We start from the raw sequence: 18,869 nt of genomic DNA on the forward strand, positions 1-18,869 counted from the left end.
GATTTTTTAAGTCCTGAAATATTAAACGAATTAGACGCCAACACACAGACGTAATTAGACATACACAAACACAAACGCAAAGATATTTTTGTATTTACGAAGTCTCAAAACTTCGAAATTTGCAAAGAACCTGTACGAGAATTTAAGTTTAATACTATTTCAAAACTTTTCCGTGTTATATACATAACGAGCTGGGAAATTAATTCAGATAATATTCGTTACGAAAATCATTCAATCCAAACTGGACTTGTGAAGAGACGTGAATGAACTACATATCAGTATGTGCATAACAATAGAATATAGTATTTTATTATTATAACACTAGCAGTTTCAGTGAATATTGGTAGCGAGCAGGCCGTAATTCTGAAATTGAGGAAACATCGTAGGCTTCAGGCGATCCCATGAATTACTCTTCATGAGGAGTAACTTATGGGATCGCCTGAAGTTTACGATGTTTCCTTCCGATTTTCATTTGGAAAAGCTTGCTGATCACCGCTGTGATAATTTTGTGTACACAACATAATCTAATTTGTGTTCGCTATTTTCACACACTTATATAATTAATAGTTTATAGTCATTTAAATTGAAAAATGATAAAATAATTATTTGCACTTGCGATACCAATTCACAGAAATAGTTCTAGGCATTGGCATAGTAAGCGTACGCTTACGCTACGAGTATGATTTTAATTTCAGTTTTCTAAACTACATACTAGTACATACCGGTCGGGCTGCAGCTTTTGCAAGGGCATTTTCCATTACCATAATAGTTAATTAAATCAGAGTAATCGAGGTTACATCAGGTAATACACTTCTGACCCAGGAGGAACCGGATACAGTTTTCGTACTGAGCAGGATGCGTATATTTATATAGTTGATTTGCAAGTACATACATCTTATCCGATGAAAAACGCTGACAGATTTTTATGTAAACAACACTTTTGCGATTATACTTTGACCTATTTACACAAATCAAATATTATAAATACCGTATTTTACGGACTATAAGACGAACTTTTTTCTTCGAAAAATTGCTTCCAAAATTCAGGTGCGTCTTATAGTCCGTAGCGTCCTATAGGTATTTTTTTAAAAAAATTGCTTAAAAATTAAGATGCGTCTTATAGTCGTAAAATACGGTAATGTCTTGACGAAACTTCAAGGTTTTCTGAACACAAATAACACGCTAAACCTTTACACTTAAAATATATATTTACACAGTGTATATGTTATCTGTTAGACGTGTAGATTTGATGAATAATACTACATATACGGTGTATAAAAAAGTATACACGATATAGTATACTGGCACAAGGAAGTGACTTTCATTCAACACTTGGCTAGTTTTCCATCTTTTATTTAGTTAGACGAGACAAATTAATAGAGAATGGAGAGGGGAAGAAAAAGTAACCCATTCGATACAGTTGGTGTTTTCTCTCGTATATTTTTCTGGTATGTAATATTTTCTCTGATTAATAATTGAAATTTTGTAATATAAATAACTATTAAGTATGATAGTATCAAGAGTAATTGTTTAAAACAAAACTTTTAATTTGTTCAAACCGTCATTTCATGTTATGATACAGGTGTACAGTACATACAAATTATATATTAATTTTTAATTTACTGTTCCGTTTTTATAGGATAACACCGAAAATCTTCCCGTGTGCACGAGACTGTAAAACTTACAGTATATATTGATAGGGATTTATAGATTCATGAGATAAATCAAAAAGATTTACTTAAAATTACTTTGTTTATCAAACACCCGATATATTCTGTATTGGATGTGTGTTTAATTTTTGTTTAATCTAATATATTATGACTATACATATTAAAACTTAATTTGATTAGTTTTTTAAAGATATTATTTTAACTCATTATAAACGATAAAATTTTTTACTACTATTACCACTTAACTTACAAACGTTTATTGTAGCTCATTAGGAGAAGTTATCGCATAAATATAGAGTTACACAGCATTATACTACGAGAAAAAATATTTATGTAATAATATACGTATTTAAATTTTTATGAAAGAATTCAGTTGTTGAAATTACACGTTGCATTATTTAAATATCGTTCATAAAACGTAAAATTGGCAGGGATATATTTTGATATCAGAATATTTATCAGTTAAATATAGGCTATTTATTTCTCATAAATCTTCCATTATATATTTAGAATATCTAAAAAGTTATTTTCGGCCGATAATAATTTAACTTTATATTTAACACAGCAGACTGAATTCATTTAATTGATAATTTATTAATTTTCATATTTTCATTGATCGCATATTCTTTCTAGTAGTTTCATTAATACATAGTCTTCTCGCTGTCGTAATATATACAGTAGATTCCGCTTAATTGGGACACATTGGGACTAATCCATTTTGGCGCAATTAAGCGGCTGCCCCAATTAAACGAAATAATAATAAATTCTACAATAAAATATATATTACGTAGGCAAATAAATAAGTAGGTAAAAATAGTAGTTATGTACCTATTTTAATGCTTCAGTAAACCAAAATACAGAAAACATTTGTACAATAAATTTGCCAGACTCACGACGATAGATAACTGATTAGCATAATACTTGTGTTGCCAAATATTAGTAGTGACGTACACAATGGTTGATCATTCAATCCATTCCTGGTCGAACAATTTTTCCTTTCTTTCTTTTTAGTTAGAACATGTTTTCTAAAAAAAAGGAAAAATTAAAGAATTCGTCGAAAGGCATTTTACGGTCTTCTATGGTTCCTTTACTTGGAAATGAGCCACTTCGGTGAAAGTGTCCGTAAAATCCTCCTGCTCGATGCTGGTCTCAACAATCGGATGGCTACTATCTGAATCAAGACGTAATTATGCACATTGTTACCGGCAAACCCCGATTTTACGCCAAACTAGTTTTGCCTAGGCCAAACTAGTTTGGCGTAAGCGTGTTAGGCGAAACTAGTTTAGAATTATTATTCAAGTATATTAATGGTTAAAATAAAACTAAAAGGCAATCAATTAGATGAACAATATTTATTCAAACATAGTCTACTTCATAATTTATGGTAATTTATTATAATAGGTTTGGTTTTGGTTTAGAACGCGTGTCCCCACTGTTCCCTGTCTTTTGATTGGTTGGAATCAGAGACGAGGCGCCACCGTGGGGACGCACGTTCTAACCTAACCTAACCTATTCTAATAATTTGGTTGCTGATAATTATGGTAATTTATTAGTATCCAGGTTAGGTTAGGTTAGAACGCAGTCCCCATTGTTCCTGTCTTCTGATTGCTGGACTCGGAGACGAGCCGCCATCTTCGATACCTAGAGTAACATTGACCCTGTTTTTTATAATTAAGTAGACTATGTTTGAATAAATATTGTTCATCTAATTGATTGCCTTTTAATTTTATTTTAATCATTAATATATTTAACCATTAATATACTTGAATAATAATTCTAAACTAGTTTGGCTTGACACGCTTATGCCAAACTAGTTTGGCCTAGGCAAAAATTTCTTTGGCGTAAAATCGGGTTTTCCCGGTAATACAAGTTAGGTAACACATACAATACCTTCCAAAGAAACTTTAGCTGTCTCCAACTCAATCGAGAGACCTCGCAAAATGAAATTTTTCGAGACGATCGATAGATGGCTGTTTGCAGAAAAATTATAGAGGATACTATAGATATTCAACGACGCATTGTGGAGATTAATAAGAAGATAACAGAAGATGAAACATAGATCCTTCCACATTATATACGTCAACTCAAAGCAATCGCTGTCTGTCACGAACATCAACAACGGCAAGTTTACTTGCAGGTTTTTGTATAACAGCTTTCGTCTTGAAATGTTATTTGTACACAATTAAATCAAGAAAACACACAAAGAATGGCTGTGCTCCTGCTGACACCGAGTGCAGAAAGATTAAAAAAGTGGGGAAATTAAAATGTAAAAGAAATGCTTCTAAATCGAAAACTGTTCTTCAACTGGAAACCGCGTCACCCTTACTACAGCCAACCGAATCGATGGAATCACAATTAGAAGACAAAGAGTTGAAACTGTTAATAACTAAAAACTAAGAACAACAATTTTCACATATTACGATTATTAGGTTTAGGTTTTATTAATGAATTCAATGAATCGGCAGTAATAAATGGACCGTTTATTATAAAAGTGGTGTAAGTCCATTTTTTTTCTAAATATTTAAAGGTTTGCAATTTAGCCGAATCAAAAATATAAATAAAGTGTACTAAGTTTGACAATGATTCTACGACTTTAGAAATATGCAAGTTGATTGCATAATGACTTCGATGTGAATTTAAATAAACTAATATATTCTTTCTGGGCCATAAATTGACTTACACCACTTTCATAATTATTAAACTGTAAAAGTCATTAAATTTCAATTATATAAAATTCAATTCCACTTGAAATACATTGTTTTATTCTGATTTTATTTATAAACTAGCTGTTACCGGCGGCTTCTTTCGCGCGGATTTTGCAAGCAAACCCTATTTACATTCAATATTTCAACAACCATAGTAATTGTTATTTAACACCTGTTTTTAATTTGATAAATTTTGTGAAATGTTTACAATCGTTCTATAATTGAATTGGTTCGACTATAGAATAATTGTAAACGTTCCAGTAATTCGAATTTAAAACGGTTCGAACATTTGGTTAGAAAATCAAAATATATAAAAAATATTTATAACAATGTCTGAAATGTTATCAATTTAGCACCCCTAAGTATTGAATGAAGACTAAACGTAATCAAAAACAAAAAATCTTATCTAAAATAGTACAGTAGAAGCCGTTCTTTAGGTTAAGACTTAATGCTCTCCCTCTCCCCCGCGGGGGAATTTTGAAAAATCCCTTCTTAGTGTTCATTCGCATTGCGTACCCTACTAAAACGTAGTTAAATACAAAAATTTGCATATAAAATAGTACGGTAGAAGCTGTTCTTCAGGTTAATTTTTTTCCTCTCCCCCGCGGGGAAAATTTCGAAAAATCCCTTCTTAGTGTGCGTTTCTATGACGTACCCTAATTTTGTACCAAATTTCACCTCTAGGTTCTGGATCTTTCTAGAAAAAACTGGAACATTCTCATTGAAGCGTCACACATTTTCGAAGTTAACCAGTTTCAACCCCCATATCTCCCACAGCCTTATAGCTATTGAGACGCAATCACCATAGTGCACGATGGGAGACTTGGGACTACTACCACATACAAACACCATTCATGTGCAATGTGTAGTTTACACATATCTACCGTATTACGGACTATAAACGCACTTTTTCTTCGAAAAATTTGCCTCAAAATTCAGTTGCGTCTTATAGTCCGTAAATGTATATATATATAGCTAATAACAAGAAATAAAATAGTGTTGTTTATTCTCAACATTAAAAATACTGTACTTACTTACTGTTAAACTATTTTATGATAAGTTTATCATTTTATTCATCATGGTGATTTTCGTTTAGGCTCGTTATGTTTAAATTTTTTTATTCCATCTATTTCCATTCCATCAAACTGTGCTTTGGTGGGTAAAATTTATACTTTTACTCTTCTGTTATAAGAAACTATCCATAAATGACGTACACACTGGAAAAGAGAGAGAGAGAGTTAAAACAAGTAAATTTTATACAGTTTACGCATTTTATTACATTTATTTCAAAATTTCTTGTACGTTTCGTTTCTACTTGTGGTATCTATCATTCGTAAAGTGATGAAGGTTTAGTTATGTTGGACGTCCGAAGAGGGGAGGGGGTTACAGAAACTTGGACAAACTGAGACAATGGGAAGAGAGAGTAAAAATTTCAAGAAAAATGCAGACGTAATTTATGGACAGTTTATAAGTGCTTAATTAGACTGCGGAAAATGGACTTACACCACTTTCATAATCAACGGTTATGTAATGTCATTTACTGACGAATTTTTAATTGATTAAAGCGTATGGTTATTTTAAAATACTAAGTGTGAGTTGTTTATAAATAAAAAATTCACACTAAATTATACGTAAATCATGTAATTTGTCAATTTTTTCAAAAAATAGTTTTACATTATTTTCAAAATATACTGTCTAAATATGAAAGTTGAATAACAGTATGAAAAGTAACTTCCTAATGTATAGCAAATATTATATACTAGCAGATGAGCCCGGCGTTGCTCGGGCAAAACGTAACGATAGCGAAGATTAAGATTATTAAATTACAGCCGATCTTACCCGTTTTTACCGGTGCAAAAATTAGGTTCACCCTCTTCCGATACTTATTATAGAATTTTTAGATAGGTATAAAAATATGTTCGATTTTCACAAAAAACCGCATCTAAAATAGTACAGTAAAATTCGATTCAGGGTAATCCTTAACCCTCTCCCTCTCTCTCTCGGAGAGAATTTTGGAGAATCCCTTCTTAGGTACATTCTCATTACGTACCATAAATGTGTACCAAATTTCAACTTTAAACTCCTAATCGTTTAAGCTCTGCGCTTAATAATAATATTATTATTAATACAGTATTATCAACCCATCTCGATTATATTATAAGATTAGGGTTCAAATTTATGAAAAATTTCGTTTTCACTATTCTATTTATCGGATATCTAATAGAAAATTCGGTAACTTTTTCGTTAACTGGGCGCCAATCATTTTATACTAGTACTTTTAGCGAAATCGATATTTTATTTCGTAATTCACACATGCTTAACATTACAATGAATATGTTTGTACACAATGTATATACACATGTTGGTACACGTTGTATAAAGTCAAAAATTCAAAAAAGAAACATTAATTTTTTTTAAAACCGGATTGAAAATTGAAATGGCGCCCAGTTAACGGAAAGTACTGAAAATTTCTTTATTCAGTAAAATTTCGTATTTAAAAAGTTTTTTTATTTGAATAACCTATAAAATAAAAAAAATTCAGAAAATTTTTCATTATAATGAGGAATGAACTTACTTTGATTGTAACCATACTTGAATAAAATGATTAATTTATCATTAACTTCTAAAATCTAAAAAGCTTGTTCGAACATTATATTCCGAATTCAATAGTTTCGATATTTTTATCGAATTTGGAAGAATTGAAATATTCGTTCGAATTACGTTTATTTTGGATTTGTTGTTTTTGGTTACCGAAAAAAGGAATGATTAAAACTATTTATTAATTGCCAAATTATACACGTGTCACTGTTTATTTTCCTTCTTTATTATTTACACTTTATACTGACTAAAACTCTCTCTCCTCTCTCGTTTCGATGGGGAGTGGAATTTTCAAAAATCCTTCTTAGTGCACGTTCTCATGGCATATCCTGAGTGTGCACCAATTTCAAATTTCAACTCCTAACCGTTTGGGCTCTGCGCTTATTATTATTATTATGTTGGGTTAAGTTAGATTATACTCGGTTAACACCGGTGGCTGTGTACTATGCTGGACCAAAGTCAAGGCATAGTAACCAAAACAGAATTAAAGAAGTGTATCAGTGGTGTGTGTCTGTATTTCAGGAATTTTCTCACAATATGACATGTATTCAATATAGTGGCCTTCTGTAGAGTGATATATGTGTTTCTATTCAATTCTAATGTGCCTAGGCTTTTGTGTAGTGTGTGTGGTATGACACCTGTAGAGGAGAGAACAACAGGTACAATAAGCACCCTATCCATCCTCCACAGATGCCTTATTTCCTGGGCGAGTTCTGTGTACTTGCTAATTTTTTCAGTGCATGCGTTTTGTATATTGTGAGTGTTTGGAATGGATATGTCTATAATGTATGTGATTTTATTGTGTTTGTCAATGAGTGTGATGTCTGGTCTGTTGTGGTAAATTGTTTTATCTGTGATTATGGCTCTGTCGTAGTACATTTTGTGCGTGTTGTTTTCCAATACTGTCTGTGGAATGTATTTGTAGTATGGTTCATGGATGTCTACTAATTTGTGTTTCTTTGCAAGCTCTTGGTGTATTATATTTGCTACTTGGTTATGTCTGTGTAAATAATCTGTCTGTGCCAAGAGCTTGCAACCAGAGGTGATGTGTTGTATAGTTTCTGGCATGAATGACATTTTCTGCATGTGTCATTTGTGAGTGTTGCATCTTTGAGTATGTGTTTTCTGTAGTTTTTAGTATTTATGACCTGATCCTGTATGGCAATCATGAATCCTTCCGTCTCCCCAAAGAGGCATCCCTGAGCTAACCAGCTGTTTGATGCAGTTTTGTCAACAAAATCCTGGGCCAGATCATAAGGATGCCTGCCATGGAGTGCCTTTCGAGCCCACGATTGCTTAATGGTGTCTATGCTTTTTATATGTTGTGTTGTGTCCATATGATGTGAGTGTAAGTTTAATGGTGTGTTATTTGAGTCTGCTAGAGTTACTGCTTTATGTAATTGTGATGTTTCTTGTTTTTTGTAGAAAAACTCTCGCAGTGACTGTATTTGTTTGTAGAGAAGGTTAACTATGTCAACCAGGCCATGTCCGCCATCTTTACGTGGAAGGGTTAATCTTTCTGTGGCAGATTTAGGATGATGTTGTTTTATGCTTAGTAAGTGTTGTTCTTGTTTTCCTTTGGAGTTGCTCGAGATCTGTGTGAGTCCAATGTATAACTCAAAAGAGATATGTGAGTACTGGGATGACTACGTGTTTATTGCTTTAACTCTATGTTTCGCATTTAATTATTTATTATTATTATTATTATCAACTCGTCTCGATTATATATATAGATTCCTTAATGCCAAAAAACAAGCAAATTATACAACTTTCGTCTAATATCGCAGTTTCTTAGTTTTTCTATACCGCTTAAAAAGTTTCGGAAATTATTTATAAATAATTTTTGACATAATTTCTTCACTAGTTTATTTATCTAACAAAAATCTTATTCTCTAGATATACCACTTATAATCTAATGCATATGAATTGGATGATTTAAATCACAGACATTGAAAACATTCATAGTTATTAATATTGGAAATTATTGATCTGATTGAGAAGTAATTTTTTCCAGCTCTAGGGTTTGAAGGTTGAAACTTAAATACCTGATAACCTTCTGTCACATTTTGGTGCAAATCTTGTAATTGTAATTAGATTTTAGCATGATTTAGTACCGTGTTTTGACAATAATGCAGAAAAAATGAAATTTCATAGACAGAGTCCGACTTCCGTCCTACCTCCCGGCGTTTCCCACACTATCATTGTTATATAGCACGTTGTTATGTAGATTTAGCACGGGAAATATGTATTGTATCGAATGTTTCCCACAAAGCTAACTTCATATTTCAGTTGTAAAGAGATAACGCTATCGTACTTCGCTTTCTTCTGTCACTTTGATTAGCTATTTTATTTAATTTAACTAGTTCGATGTGAAAACTTCATTCCTATGTTTTTATCTTGTTTAAGCGCATTCAGTCAGATATAATTGTTTAATGCTGACAATATCCTGTATGCGTTTTAAATAGTCAGAAATTCGAAACAATCTTTAAAGTTAGAAAATAAAAATTTTTTAATTTCAACAAATGATTACGATAAATTATTTGTGTTGATAAACGTCGTTCATTGTGTTGTACGGTAAGTTGACTATAATTATAACAATTTCAGAATTATCAGTAGAAGAAAATTACGGTAAACAAGAAAAATAATTATATTATTTTTTCCAGTTGGATTTTTCCATTAATAAACGAGGGAAGAAAGCGAGTTTTGAAAGAAGAAGATTTATACGAAATTTCGAAATATCATACTTCGGAGTATCTTGGAGATTTGCTTCAGAAGTAAGTTAATTATTTACTCGTGGACATTGATATTTCAGTTGCTGCTACTTGATTCAATTAGCTTTATTTATCGTTTCGATAAGTCTAATCACATTAAATAGTAAAAATTGGAACACTAAGAATTGAGTGTTTACCTTATGTTTTCGGAAGTTTCATGTCTCAGAGGCGATAGATAAGAAGCTAAATACTGCAACTACACGATAAACTTCGAATCATTGAAATTTTAGTTTAGAGGTAGTTTTGGTTTTTTATGAGTAACATTATTATTTTATTATTTTACCACAGTATTGGTATTATTATTGGTATTATTATTACTATTATTATTCCTGACGTTTAAAACGTATAAAACAAGAAATTAAAACTTGTGACGTCATATCCTGTTTAGCGAAAACAAGCTTCTGTAGGTTTATTGTTTTACGTCGTTAAATAAGACTTTGTTTCTTCACATTTATTTTCACGTCCTCACAAGCGAATAAACTTAGGACGATACTGCACATAGAAGAAAAGGACAATCTTATATTATCTTAAAGGGGCCGTCCATAAATTTCGTAAGGGCAATTTCGGCCATTCTAGACCCCCACCCACCCCCGTGTAAGAAACCGTAATACAGTAGAACACCGATTATCCGACCCTCGATTAACCGACTTATCGGTTAACCGACTGCGTTCTAGTCGGCAAATTCAAATGTCCGCTAGTGATGTGGCACTACAATATTTGATTATGTCTATGAACCCTACAAACCTTAGTCCAATATTTAATACTAGCAGATAGGCCCGGCGTTGCTCGGGCAAAAGTAATGATAGCAAATTAAGATTATTACGCTTATAGTCAAGAAGAAAAGAGTAATTTCATCAACAAACTAAGTATTTCTAAAGAAAGGTCGAATTTGAAATCGAATATCTAATATGTTCGATTTCACGACTTGTCTCTAATATCGTCGATTTCCGACTTGATCTATATATCGTTCGATTTTCATCGACTTTCTGATTAATCGTTCGATTTTCATCGAATGTTCTAACAGAAAGTCGAGAAAACCGAGTACAATCTGTTAAATTTGAAAATCGAATATGCTTAACATATTACTTTTTTTTTTTTTTCCTCCAGCGCCCGTAAATCTTGCACGTCGCTTTTCTTGTTCTCCATTGTTACTTAACACTCCATTGTTGAGGAGGTTAAGCCTTGATCCTGTCTCTCTCCCCGTGGGGAAAAATTTCGAAAAATCTTCTTAGTAGCTTCTCGTGACGTACCCTAACTGTGTACCAAATTTCAACTTTCAACTCTAACGTTTGGCTCTGAATATTATTATTATATTATTATATGAAACCCTACAAACCTTAGGTCCAAAATATTTAATAATTATTAGTTAATTAATATGTACTATTATTTATAAAAGACTTTATGTGAACAAATGTAAAAATATAAAAATTTAATGAATTCGAACGAACCATTTATTTTAAGAATTTTATTTTTTAATCATTAACAGTCTTATTATTATTATTATTGTCAGTAATCAACGTCATAATATTATCAATAGTCAATGTCATTTTTATATTAATTTTAATTTCCATAAAAGGACGCAAAAAACTTTGACAGATCGACTAGTGCACGTATAAAGAGAAACGTCATACAAAATGAAACAAGAGAGAATAGAGAGAAACCACATTCTGATGTCATATTAATTACATCTTGGCTAAAGCCAAGAAAATAAACTACATGCTACTAAAATGTGCTACATGCACCTGGGGATAAAATCATAAAGCTTGTAAAACTCTATATAATGGGCAATGCAACCAATGCTGCTTTACGGGGCCTCTAGCTGGAATCATGTAACTAGTAAAAATTCAGTAGCCAGTAAATTATTCTCCCTTCAAAGACAGTTTTCCATCAGAATTTCGAAGTGCTGCACAACTGTTTCTACTAATGCCTCTCTGATGCTAGCAGAGCTCATCCCTTTGCCACTATGTATTGTAGAAAAGGTTCTAAACTACTACATAAACATCAAGGCTCAACGACAGTCTCTACTCTTATCTACGGCTGTTCATATGCTACCACATTGCAATTATCCTATCTCTGTTCATTGCCCTGTAAACAAGGTTATCCCCAGGGTAAATTTGGTTTCATCTGCTTCCTCCATAGATAACCATGCAGACATTAATATCTAGATGAAAAGCCTTCTTCATGTCGGCTCAAGTATCTGTATCTTTCTCCAAACTGACATACTTTGCCCGAAATAAGTGGAAGGTACAGATACCCCCACATATCAAGCTAAAGATGCTGTCTACCAAGCTGTGGGTCACTTCACTACCAAACAAACCTCTGTCTATCAACAATTACGGTGAGTCTCAGTCTGTCTTAAAAGCTTTATTAAATTCCAATTGCAATAGCAATAAAATCACATATATCCAGCACAATATTAAAAATCTTGTAAATATGATAACTTTTATATTTGTTCCTGGTCATACTGGCATACTAGGAGATGAAAAAGCTGACTTTGAGGTTAAGTCAGCTGCAAAGAACACTGACTTGGACTACACTCACATCCCTCTCTCATGTAGCAGCCTTAAAAATTATTCATGACAACGTTATGCAAAAGAGAAATCAACAATGCTTGAGCAATAAAACTGGTAGAATAACAAGACTTTATTTTCCTAGTGTTGATTGCAGGTTCTCATCACCACTTAGAGATTTAACGTTTGCTACTGCTCAACTACTTATAGCATGATAATTTTAGAAGCTACCTGGCGATGTATAACCGGGCAGAAACTGTCTCTTGCTTTTGCTTTACACACTGTCAACCATATGATCTATTCATTGTACAACTTATGATCAAGATAGACTTAAGCCTGGACTGTACATTACTGGAATCCGCGACGTAATCGTAAAACTGAAAGCGAAACTGATGAAACTTTCAGTTTTGGAACGTTCAGTTGGACAGAAACAAGACTGAAAGCATAGTTAAAAATTATTTAACTTTTCCGTTTTCTTTCCGCGCTTCTGTCTTGCTGCAACCAATAAAAACGCAAGGATTTGTGACGCGTAGTCACGTGTATTAGTCACGTCTAGTTTGATTGTCGTAATTGCGGAAAGTGTAGCGAAAAGAGACGAGGAAACAAATAATTTGGAATTATTCATCGAAGAAGTTAGAAAATACAGATGTCTGTACGACAAAAAATGTAAATAATTCAAAGATTATTAACAATTTCATTGTTAATAAATGCGAAATCCATAATGTCGTCCATGTTTGACCCTTTATGACAATTACAGAACTGACCAACAGATGGCGCATTTCCACGTAACGTTCATTTCACTTCGTCAAGGTAAAACGAAAACAGAACTGAAATGAAAACGCTATATGTTTCAGTTCTGTTTCTGAGTTTCTGTTTTCAGATAATGTGGAGTCCAAGCTTTATTCTAAAATTAGAAATCTTTACGCTTGGTTTCAGGTGGCCATGTCCACTCGATAAGCTTGTTCAGAAGCCACTGTTTGATGCTTTTTAAAATTATGTTTTAAAAAAATATAAAAGAAAACACTTATTTATAATTTATGATTTCAAGTTATACATTTTAGTTTTCACTAAAAGCCGAATACTAATTTTATGTTTACTTTGTATCATGTATTTTGGTTCATCTATTCATAGTGTATACATTCAAAGAAGTGGTGCAGTTATTCTAATAAAAAAAAAGAGAGAAATCATACGGCCTTTCTTCCACGATAAAAATGTGTAGAGCAGTGAGTTTGCTTGCCTTATTATTCCATCACGTCACACGAGATGGCGTTAGTACAACGAGCGTTCTTAATAGAAACCGCCAAATTGAAGCCAAATTCAAAACTCCACTCACTCAACGAGATCAAAAAATAAAAATATTACGTAAGACGAGATCTATTACCTCCTACCTCTCAGTAAGAAATCCTAATAAATTCTTGACCCCTACCCACTCCAAAATACCTTACGTAATTTATGGATGGCCCCAAAATACAGTAGCATAGTTCCAGTGTTTTATTTTTTGAATTGTTAATATTATAAGTAATTTCCTCATGTGCTGATGTTTGTTACGTGTCAGATGTCACAATATAACCATATATGAAAATAATGGAAATAAATACAGGTAGGCCTCCTACAATGCGGTAGATACGTTCTCTGAGAATACCGCGTTGTGGGAAATCGCGTTATAGGAGACACCAACTTAATACAAAAATCTGGAATTCAGTTCTAAAAAGAGAAAAACTGCCTTTTATAGCGTAACATTTTCATCATTTTTTAAATTTATTTACATAAAAAGCTTAAATAAAATTCAACATCATATAAAAAGTAAAAAGATTATGATTTCAAGTCAAAATCAAAAAGAAACATAATGTTATGCTCACAAATTCAGTCCTCATCGTCACTTATTATAGTTGTTCGAGAATGTTTGACTGGCCTTATTCATCAAGTTCCACTGCACTTATGAGCTTGTTTCATCAAGTTCCACTGCACTTATGTAGATTCGTTGCCGATTTTTCTGTTATGTGAAAGATAATTCGTTTCTAAATACCCTAAACCGCGTTGTAAAGGTACCATGTTGTAGGATGCCTACCTGTACGAAGAAAATTTTATTTAACAACGTAAGAGTTAAATCTAAAGAGGCTTTTTCCATAAACAGGAAATGACGTCACACTTTTAAATGTCTTGTTTTATAAACTTTGAATGTGAGGAATAATATAATGAGCAATTATTTATTGTGATATCGTCTCAATGCCGAGATAGCAATTTTTAATTTATGTAATTTCAAATATGCTTTCCACCTCAAATTAGTAATGTCTTGATCCTATACAACAGTGGTGGTCCAACAAGTCGATGCGCGAAGCCAGTTTTAAGGTCGATCGCTCGCTATGTCTTCACTTAATGTGTTACACTTGTAATCAAACGCAACGAGTATGCATGCAGTTATGACTCGACTCAGAAAAACAAAGCCATTTAGCTTGAATATTTGGTACTGTCATACGGTAGCTTCTTTTCTTGAAAAAGGAAATTGTGGAATTTATATCTTTTCCTTTTAAGAAAGATTTGTGTGAAACGTATTAGCCAAAAAATTTCAGACATATTTCGTATGAGCAAAAGGCATTAGAAAATGAAATTATAATTTTACAAACTGATTTAATCTTACAAGCCAGAAAATTTGAAGATTTTTGGAAATGCGTCAACCGAGAAAGACAGCCCAGTATCACCAAATGTAGCGAATATATTTATTCTTGTTTCGGATCTACATACCTGTGTGAATCGGCATTTTCATACTTAAAGTTAACGAAGACTAAACAACGTTCTGTCCTGACTGATTCCCGTATTGAAGACTCATTATTATTATCTTTGTCAGGATATACACCTAATTATGACTACTTGATTAGAGACGTGCAAACTCAGTCCTCCCATTAATGTTAAGATAATAAAATAAATTCTAAATCTGTCTTTATCTGTAGCTATTTTGAATTAATAAATATTGTTAATAATTGATGTTTTAATTCCCCTGGATGTGAGATTTTTGGCCCGTTAAATAATTATGTTGTTTTTCGTAGGTAGATAAACAGGGTGTTTTAGTACGAGTGCACTCCCGCGAACTATTGATAGATTAGCAAAAGAGTGCACCTTGTACTGAAACACAGTGTATAAACATAGTATGTATTTCACGCCTCCCCTTCCCCATTAGACTATGCTATGACAACAAGTCGATCACGAATATATTTTTAAGATAAAAAGTAGATCTCACGTACACAAAAGCTGGCCATCCCTGATCCTATACGACATACTTTTCCTATTAATAAGAGAGTCGTGCCGGTCTTATATCTAACTCCTTTCGGGGAAAGATTTTTGAATTGCAATAATATGACTTTCCGTTTATATCGGAAGTTTGTGAATCTTTACTGAAATTCGCGTTAAAATAATTTTTCGTATGAAAATACGACGTGAACTTATGAAAGAATGTAAGTTCTAATATCGACCATCTCCGGTTGGGGAGTCGAATTAAATATCGATTTTGACCTCTCCCGTGATCTAAGCTGATGTCTCGTTACACTCTGTAACGAGTGATCAACGATCAACTTCTTTGAAAGCAAGAACGAGGAAAAGTGACCAATCGGAATAGCGATCGAGGATAGAAATGAAAAATAACCCGGGATTTCGAAGACGCGCCGGCTTCTCCCAAAAGTGTCAGAATCAATTGTTGTGTATGTGTCTCGTGCCCATCTTCGTCTCTATATCTGGTCCTCGGATCGACAGCTTCTTATCACCGGAAGTCAACAGCATCATCCTGTGTTCGTCGAGGTAACTGTCATTCGCGAACCAGGAAAATTCCTTTTTTTGGGACTATCTTGGAAAGGATAGGAAGACTTAGAGGCCTCTGCCGACTTACAACTTCCAAGATGGCGGAAATCTTGTAAGCTCCATTCGTGTAAAATAAATGGATAGAGAGTGACTGTCTTAATGACTTTCGCTTTTTTTCTATAAAAACTAAAAATGATCTATAAAAGAAAACAAAATATTGTTAAAGATACAGTAAAGACAGCATATAATAGGAAGAGAAACCTAGAGTATATAAAATACCATTTAGGAACCAACAGTTAGGAATCGCAGAGGCGTATGTGTGTGACTAGAAGAAATTTGTATTACGTTTGCGAGAACATAAATACAACGTTGAAAAAGGACACAACAACACAATCCTAGCGATCATGGCACACAGACCGAAGGAGCGGTTGTAAAGTGGGAGGAATCAAACTACATTGACACAGTGCACTCTCCATCCATTGCATTGGATATGGAAAAGGCGGAAATTTAAAAGAGCAAAATAAAAAAAAAACCGTTGCCTAAATGCATGCGCTTCCAACAGAGTGGAAATATATAATAGAAAAAAAAATGGAACTTAAACAATGTATTCCTCGTGGTTAACTTTGTTAACTATATTTTCATTTGTTTATTTATTTTGATATACGCAGTTCTTTTAGCATGTTGGGTACTTATTTAGAGGGAAGTCTGGGTGTTGAAAACGCAAAAATATTTAAGAGTTGTGTATATAATACAAAATTATATAAGTTAAACGCCATCTGTTCGCTGCACACATTGTGCATTCTGTAACAACAGAAGCTGCTGCAAATCTGTGATCTGTTTAGGTATGCTATTTATTCACGGGCCATTTTTAAAATGAAACATTACATGGTTATACTGTGTTAACATTACATTCCTCTTCTTATAATGACGTATATAGAAGCAATCCCGATTTTAGTTTGAGTTTGGCTACCGGATCTTTAGTCCACAATTGATTCCGATTTTCGGTTCGCTACTTACATTTTGAATAACAGAATACTAGCGTGGCCGATTAATAATAGACATTCCAGATCTTCACGTGCTAGATTAATAACCTTTTACTGTATTTCAAATTAAAATGGTAGTTTAAAAGCATTATATTGATTCATAACTATAAACAAAATTCTAGAATAGTTCGTTGATTCAAATATTGTTATTAATTTTTAGGCTTTATTGCAATTTCTTTTCAGAGAATGGAACAGAGAATTGCAGAAAGAGAATTCAAGCATACTGAAAGCTTTATTACGTTTCGTTGGTTGGAAATACTTAATAATAATGTTACTTTCACTCATTCAGGTATTATGACAACTGATTTGAACGACGTAAAAATTGTACTAAATAATTTAAATAACTGATATTTATCTTCATTTGCAGATAACGATGTTAATTGCAGGCCAAGCATACTTTGCAGGATTAATAATAAATTATTTTGAGAACAGACAGGAATCGAATCAATACAATTTTTATGCTACAGTTGCGGGATTTTTTAGCCTAATGGCGATTTATATGTTTACATTTAATATTAATGTGTTTATAACTGAATTACATGCAATGAAGTTAAAAATAGCTTTCTGTACTCTTACATATAGGAAGGTGAGTAGCAAATATAATGTATTATAAGTGATGAACTGTATTGCTTTTATATTCTTCATACAAAAGTGAAGTTTTATTAAATGGATCAAACAAATTAAAATCAAATGCAAACTGTTTGTAAACGACTTCTGCCAGCAATCGATTGTTCTGTAATTTTATCTTTGAAAGTAATTTGAAATATCAGTTTATATAAACCATATACAACACCTTATTTTACCAAGGAAAACGTTTAATAATCACGAACGTTCTCGGCTGGTTCTACAAGCCATCTTCATGCGTTATATTAAATTCTATTGTTAGAACATAACATTCTAACAGAATTTCGAATATAATAAATTTAAATATCAATAAAATAACATTAAACAACTTTTTAAAAAAACAACGTTACAAAAAATCAAATTACATTAATAATCAATTATGAAACATAAAATATAATTACAATAAATGTGTTAATATAGAATGTAAAGTTAAAAATGAAAATGTAATATTTCTTCGTTTGACCAAAGGGCAATCTTTAAATTCATATACTTTAGTTTTTCTCCATCATGTATTTCCATGCTGATGGTAATCTTTCAAAGTCCCTAGCGTTTAGACACTCCTCCATTAACTGAGGTTTAGACAAGCATCCACCATTTAAAAACTTTTTAGATATGATCAAGGAAAAAAAAGTTAAAGAAACACAAGCAGGAGTCTATAGAATTGCATAAGAAAACAGACAGTTGAGAATCAAAAAGAAAACATCAAAATCACAAAAACAAAATGTCGAAGTACGCCTTAAACAATATCTTTTTTTGATATCGTTTAAGAACAGTGTTGCACTTAGTTGTCCACCATGGAGCAAGTAGAACGCTCAATTGTAAAATGGGAGAAGGCTGACATCATACAACCGGTGCATTCCCATTAGGGATGAGTACAGAAAAGTTGGAAATATACAGGAGAATAATGAATGGGTGTCTTATGCTAAAAAGTTACCATCAACATGAAAATACATAGCGGAGAAAAACTAAAGAATACCAATTTACGAATTGCCCTTTGATCAAACGAAGCAATATTACATTTTCATTTTTTCTCAATTGCACAATAGTAGTATAGAGTTGATCGCTTCTTGGCCTTTTTTGGCTAAGATCAAATGTGTATCTGCACTTTGGTCTGGCTTTTGGATCAAGGGAGCAAACATATGCCTAGTATAGCCTTTGG

The 18,869-nt window shown here is 32.7% G+C and overlaps 1 protein-coding gene across 1 annotated transcript; it reads left to right on the forward strand.

The window, feature by feature from the left end:
• Nucleotides 1-1,360: 1,360 nt before the first annotated feature.
• Nucleotides 1,361-18,517, forward strand: LOC136978154 (ATP-binding cassette sub-family C member 4-like). Its single transcript, XM_067273807.1, has 5 exons — nt 1,361-1,448; nt 9,637-9,747; nt 17,270-17,375; nt 17,454-17,672; nt 18,479-18,517. Exons 1-5 carry the CDS (start codon nt 1,384-1,386, stop codon nt 18,515-18,517), a joined length of 540 nt encoding a protein of 179 aa, XP_067129908.1. The 5' UTR covers nt 1,361-1,383.
• The last annotated feature ends 352 nt before the right edge of the window (nt 18,518-18,869 follow it).

Source organism: Centruroides vittatus, unplaced genomic scaffold (genome assembly GCF_030686945.1).
Source record: "Centruroides vittatus isolate TY-2023 unplaced genomic scaffold, ASM3068694v2 contig_5, whole genome shotgun sequence".
In the NCBI taxonomy this organism is placed as follows: domain Eukaryota; kingdom Metazoa; phylum Arthropoda; class Arachnida; order Scorpiones; family Buthidae; genus Centruroides; species Centruroides vittatus.

Coding starts and splice junctions, on each gene's coding strand:
- LOC136978154 (XM_067273807.1), top strand. CDS start 1,384: ATGGAGAGGGGAAGAAAAAGTAACCCATTCGATACAGTTGGTGTTTTC. Junction 9,748..17,269: donor CTTGGAGATTTGCTTCAGAA/GTAAGTTAATTA, acceptor ATTTCTTTTCAG/AGAATGGAACAGAGAATTGC. Junction 17,376..17,453: donor TGTTACTTTCACTCATTCAG/GTATTATGACAA, acceptor CTTCATTTGCAG/ATAACGATGTTAATTGCAGG.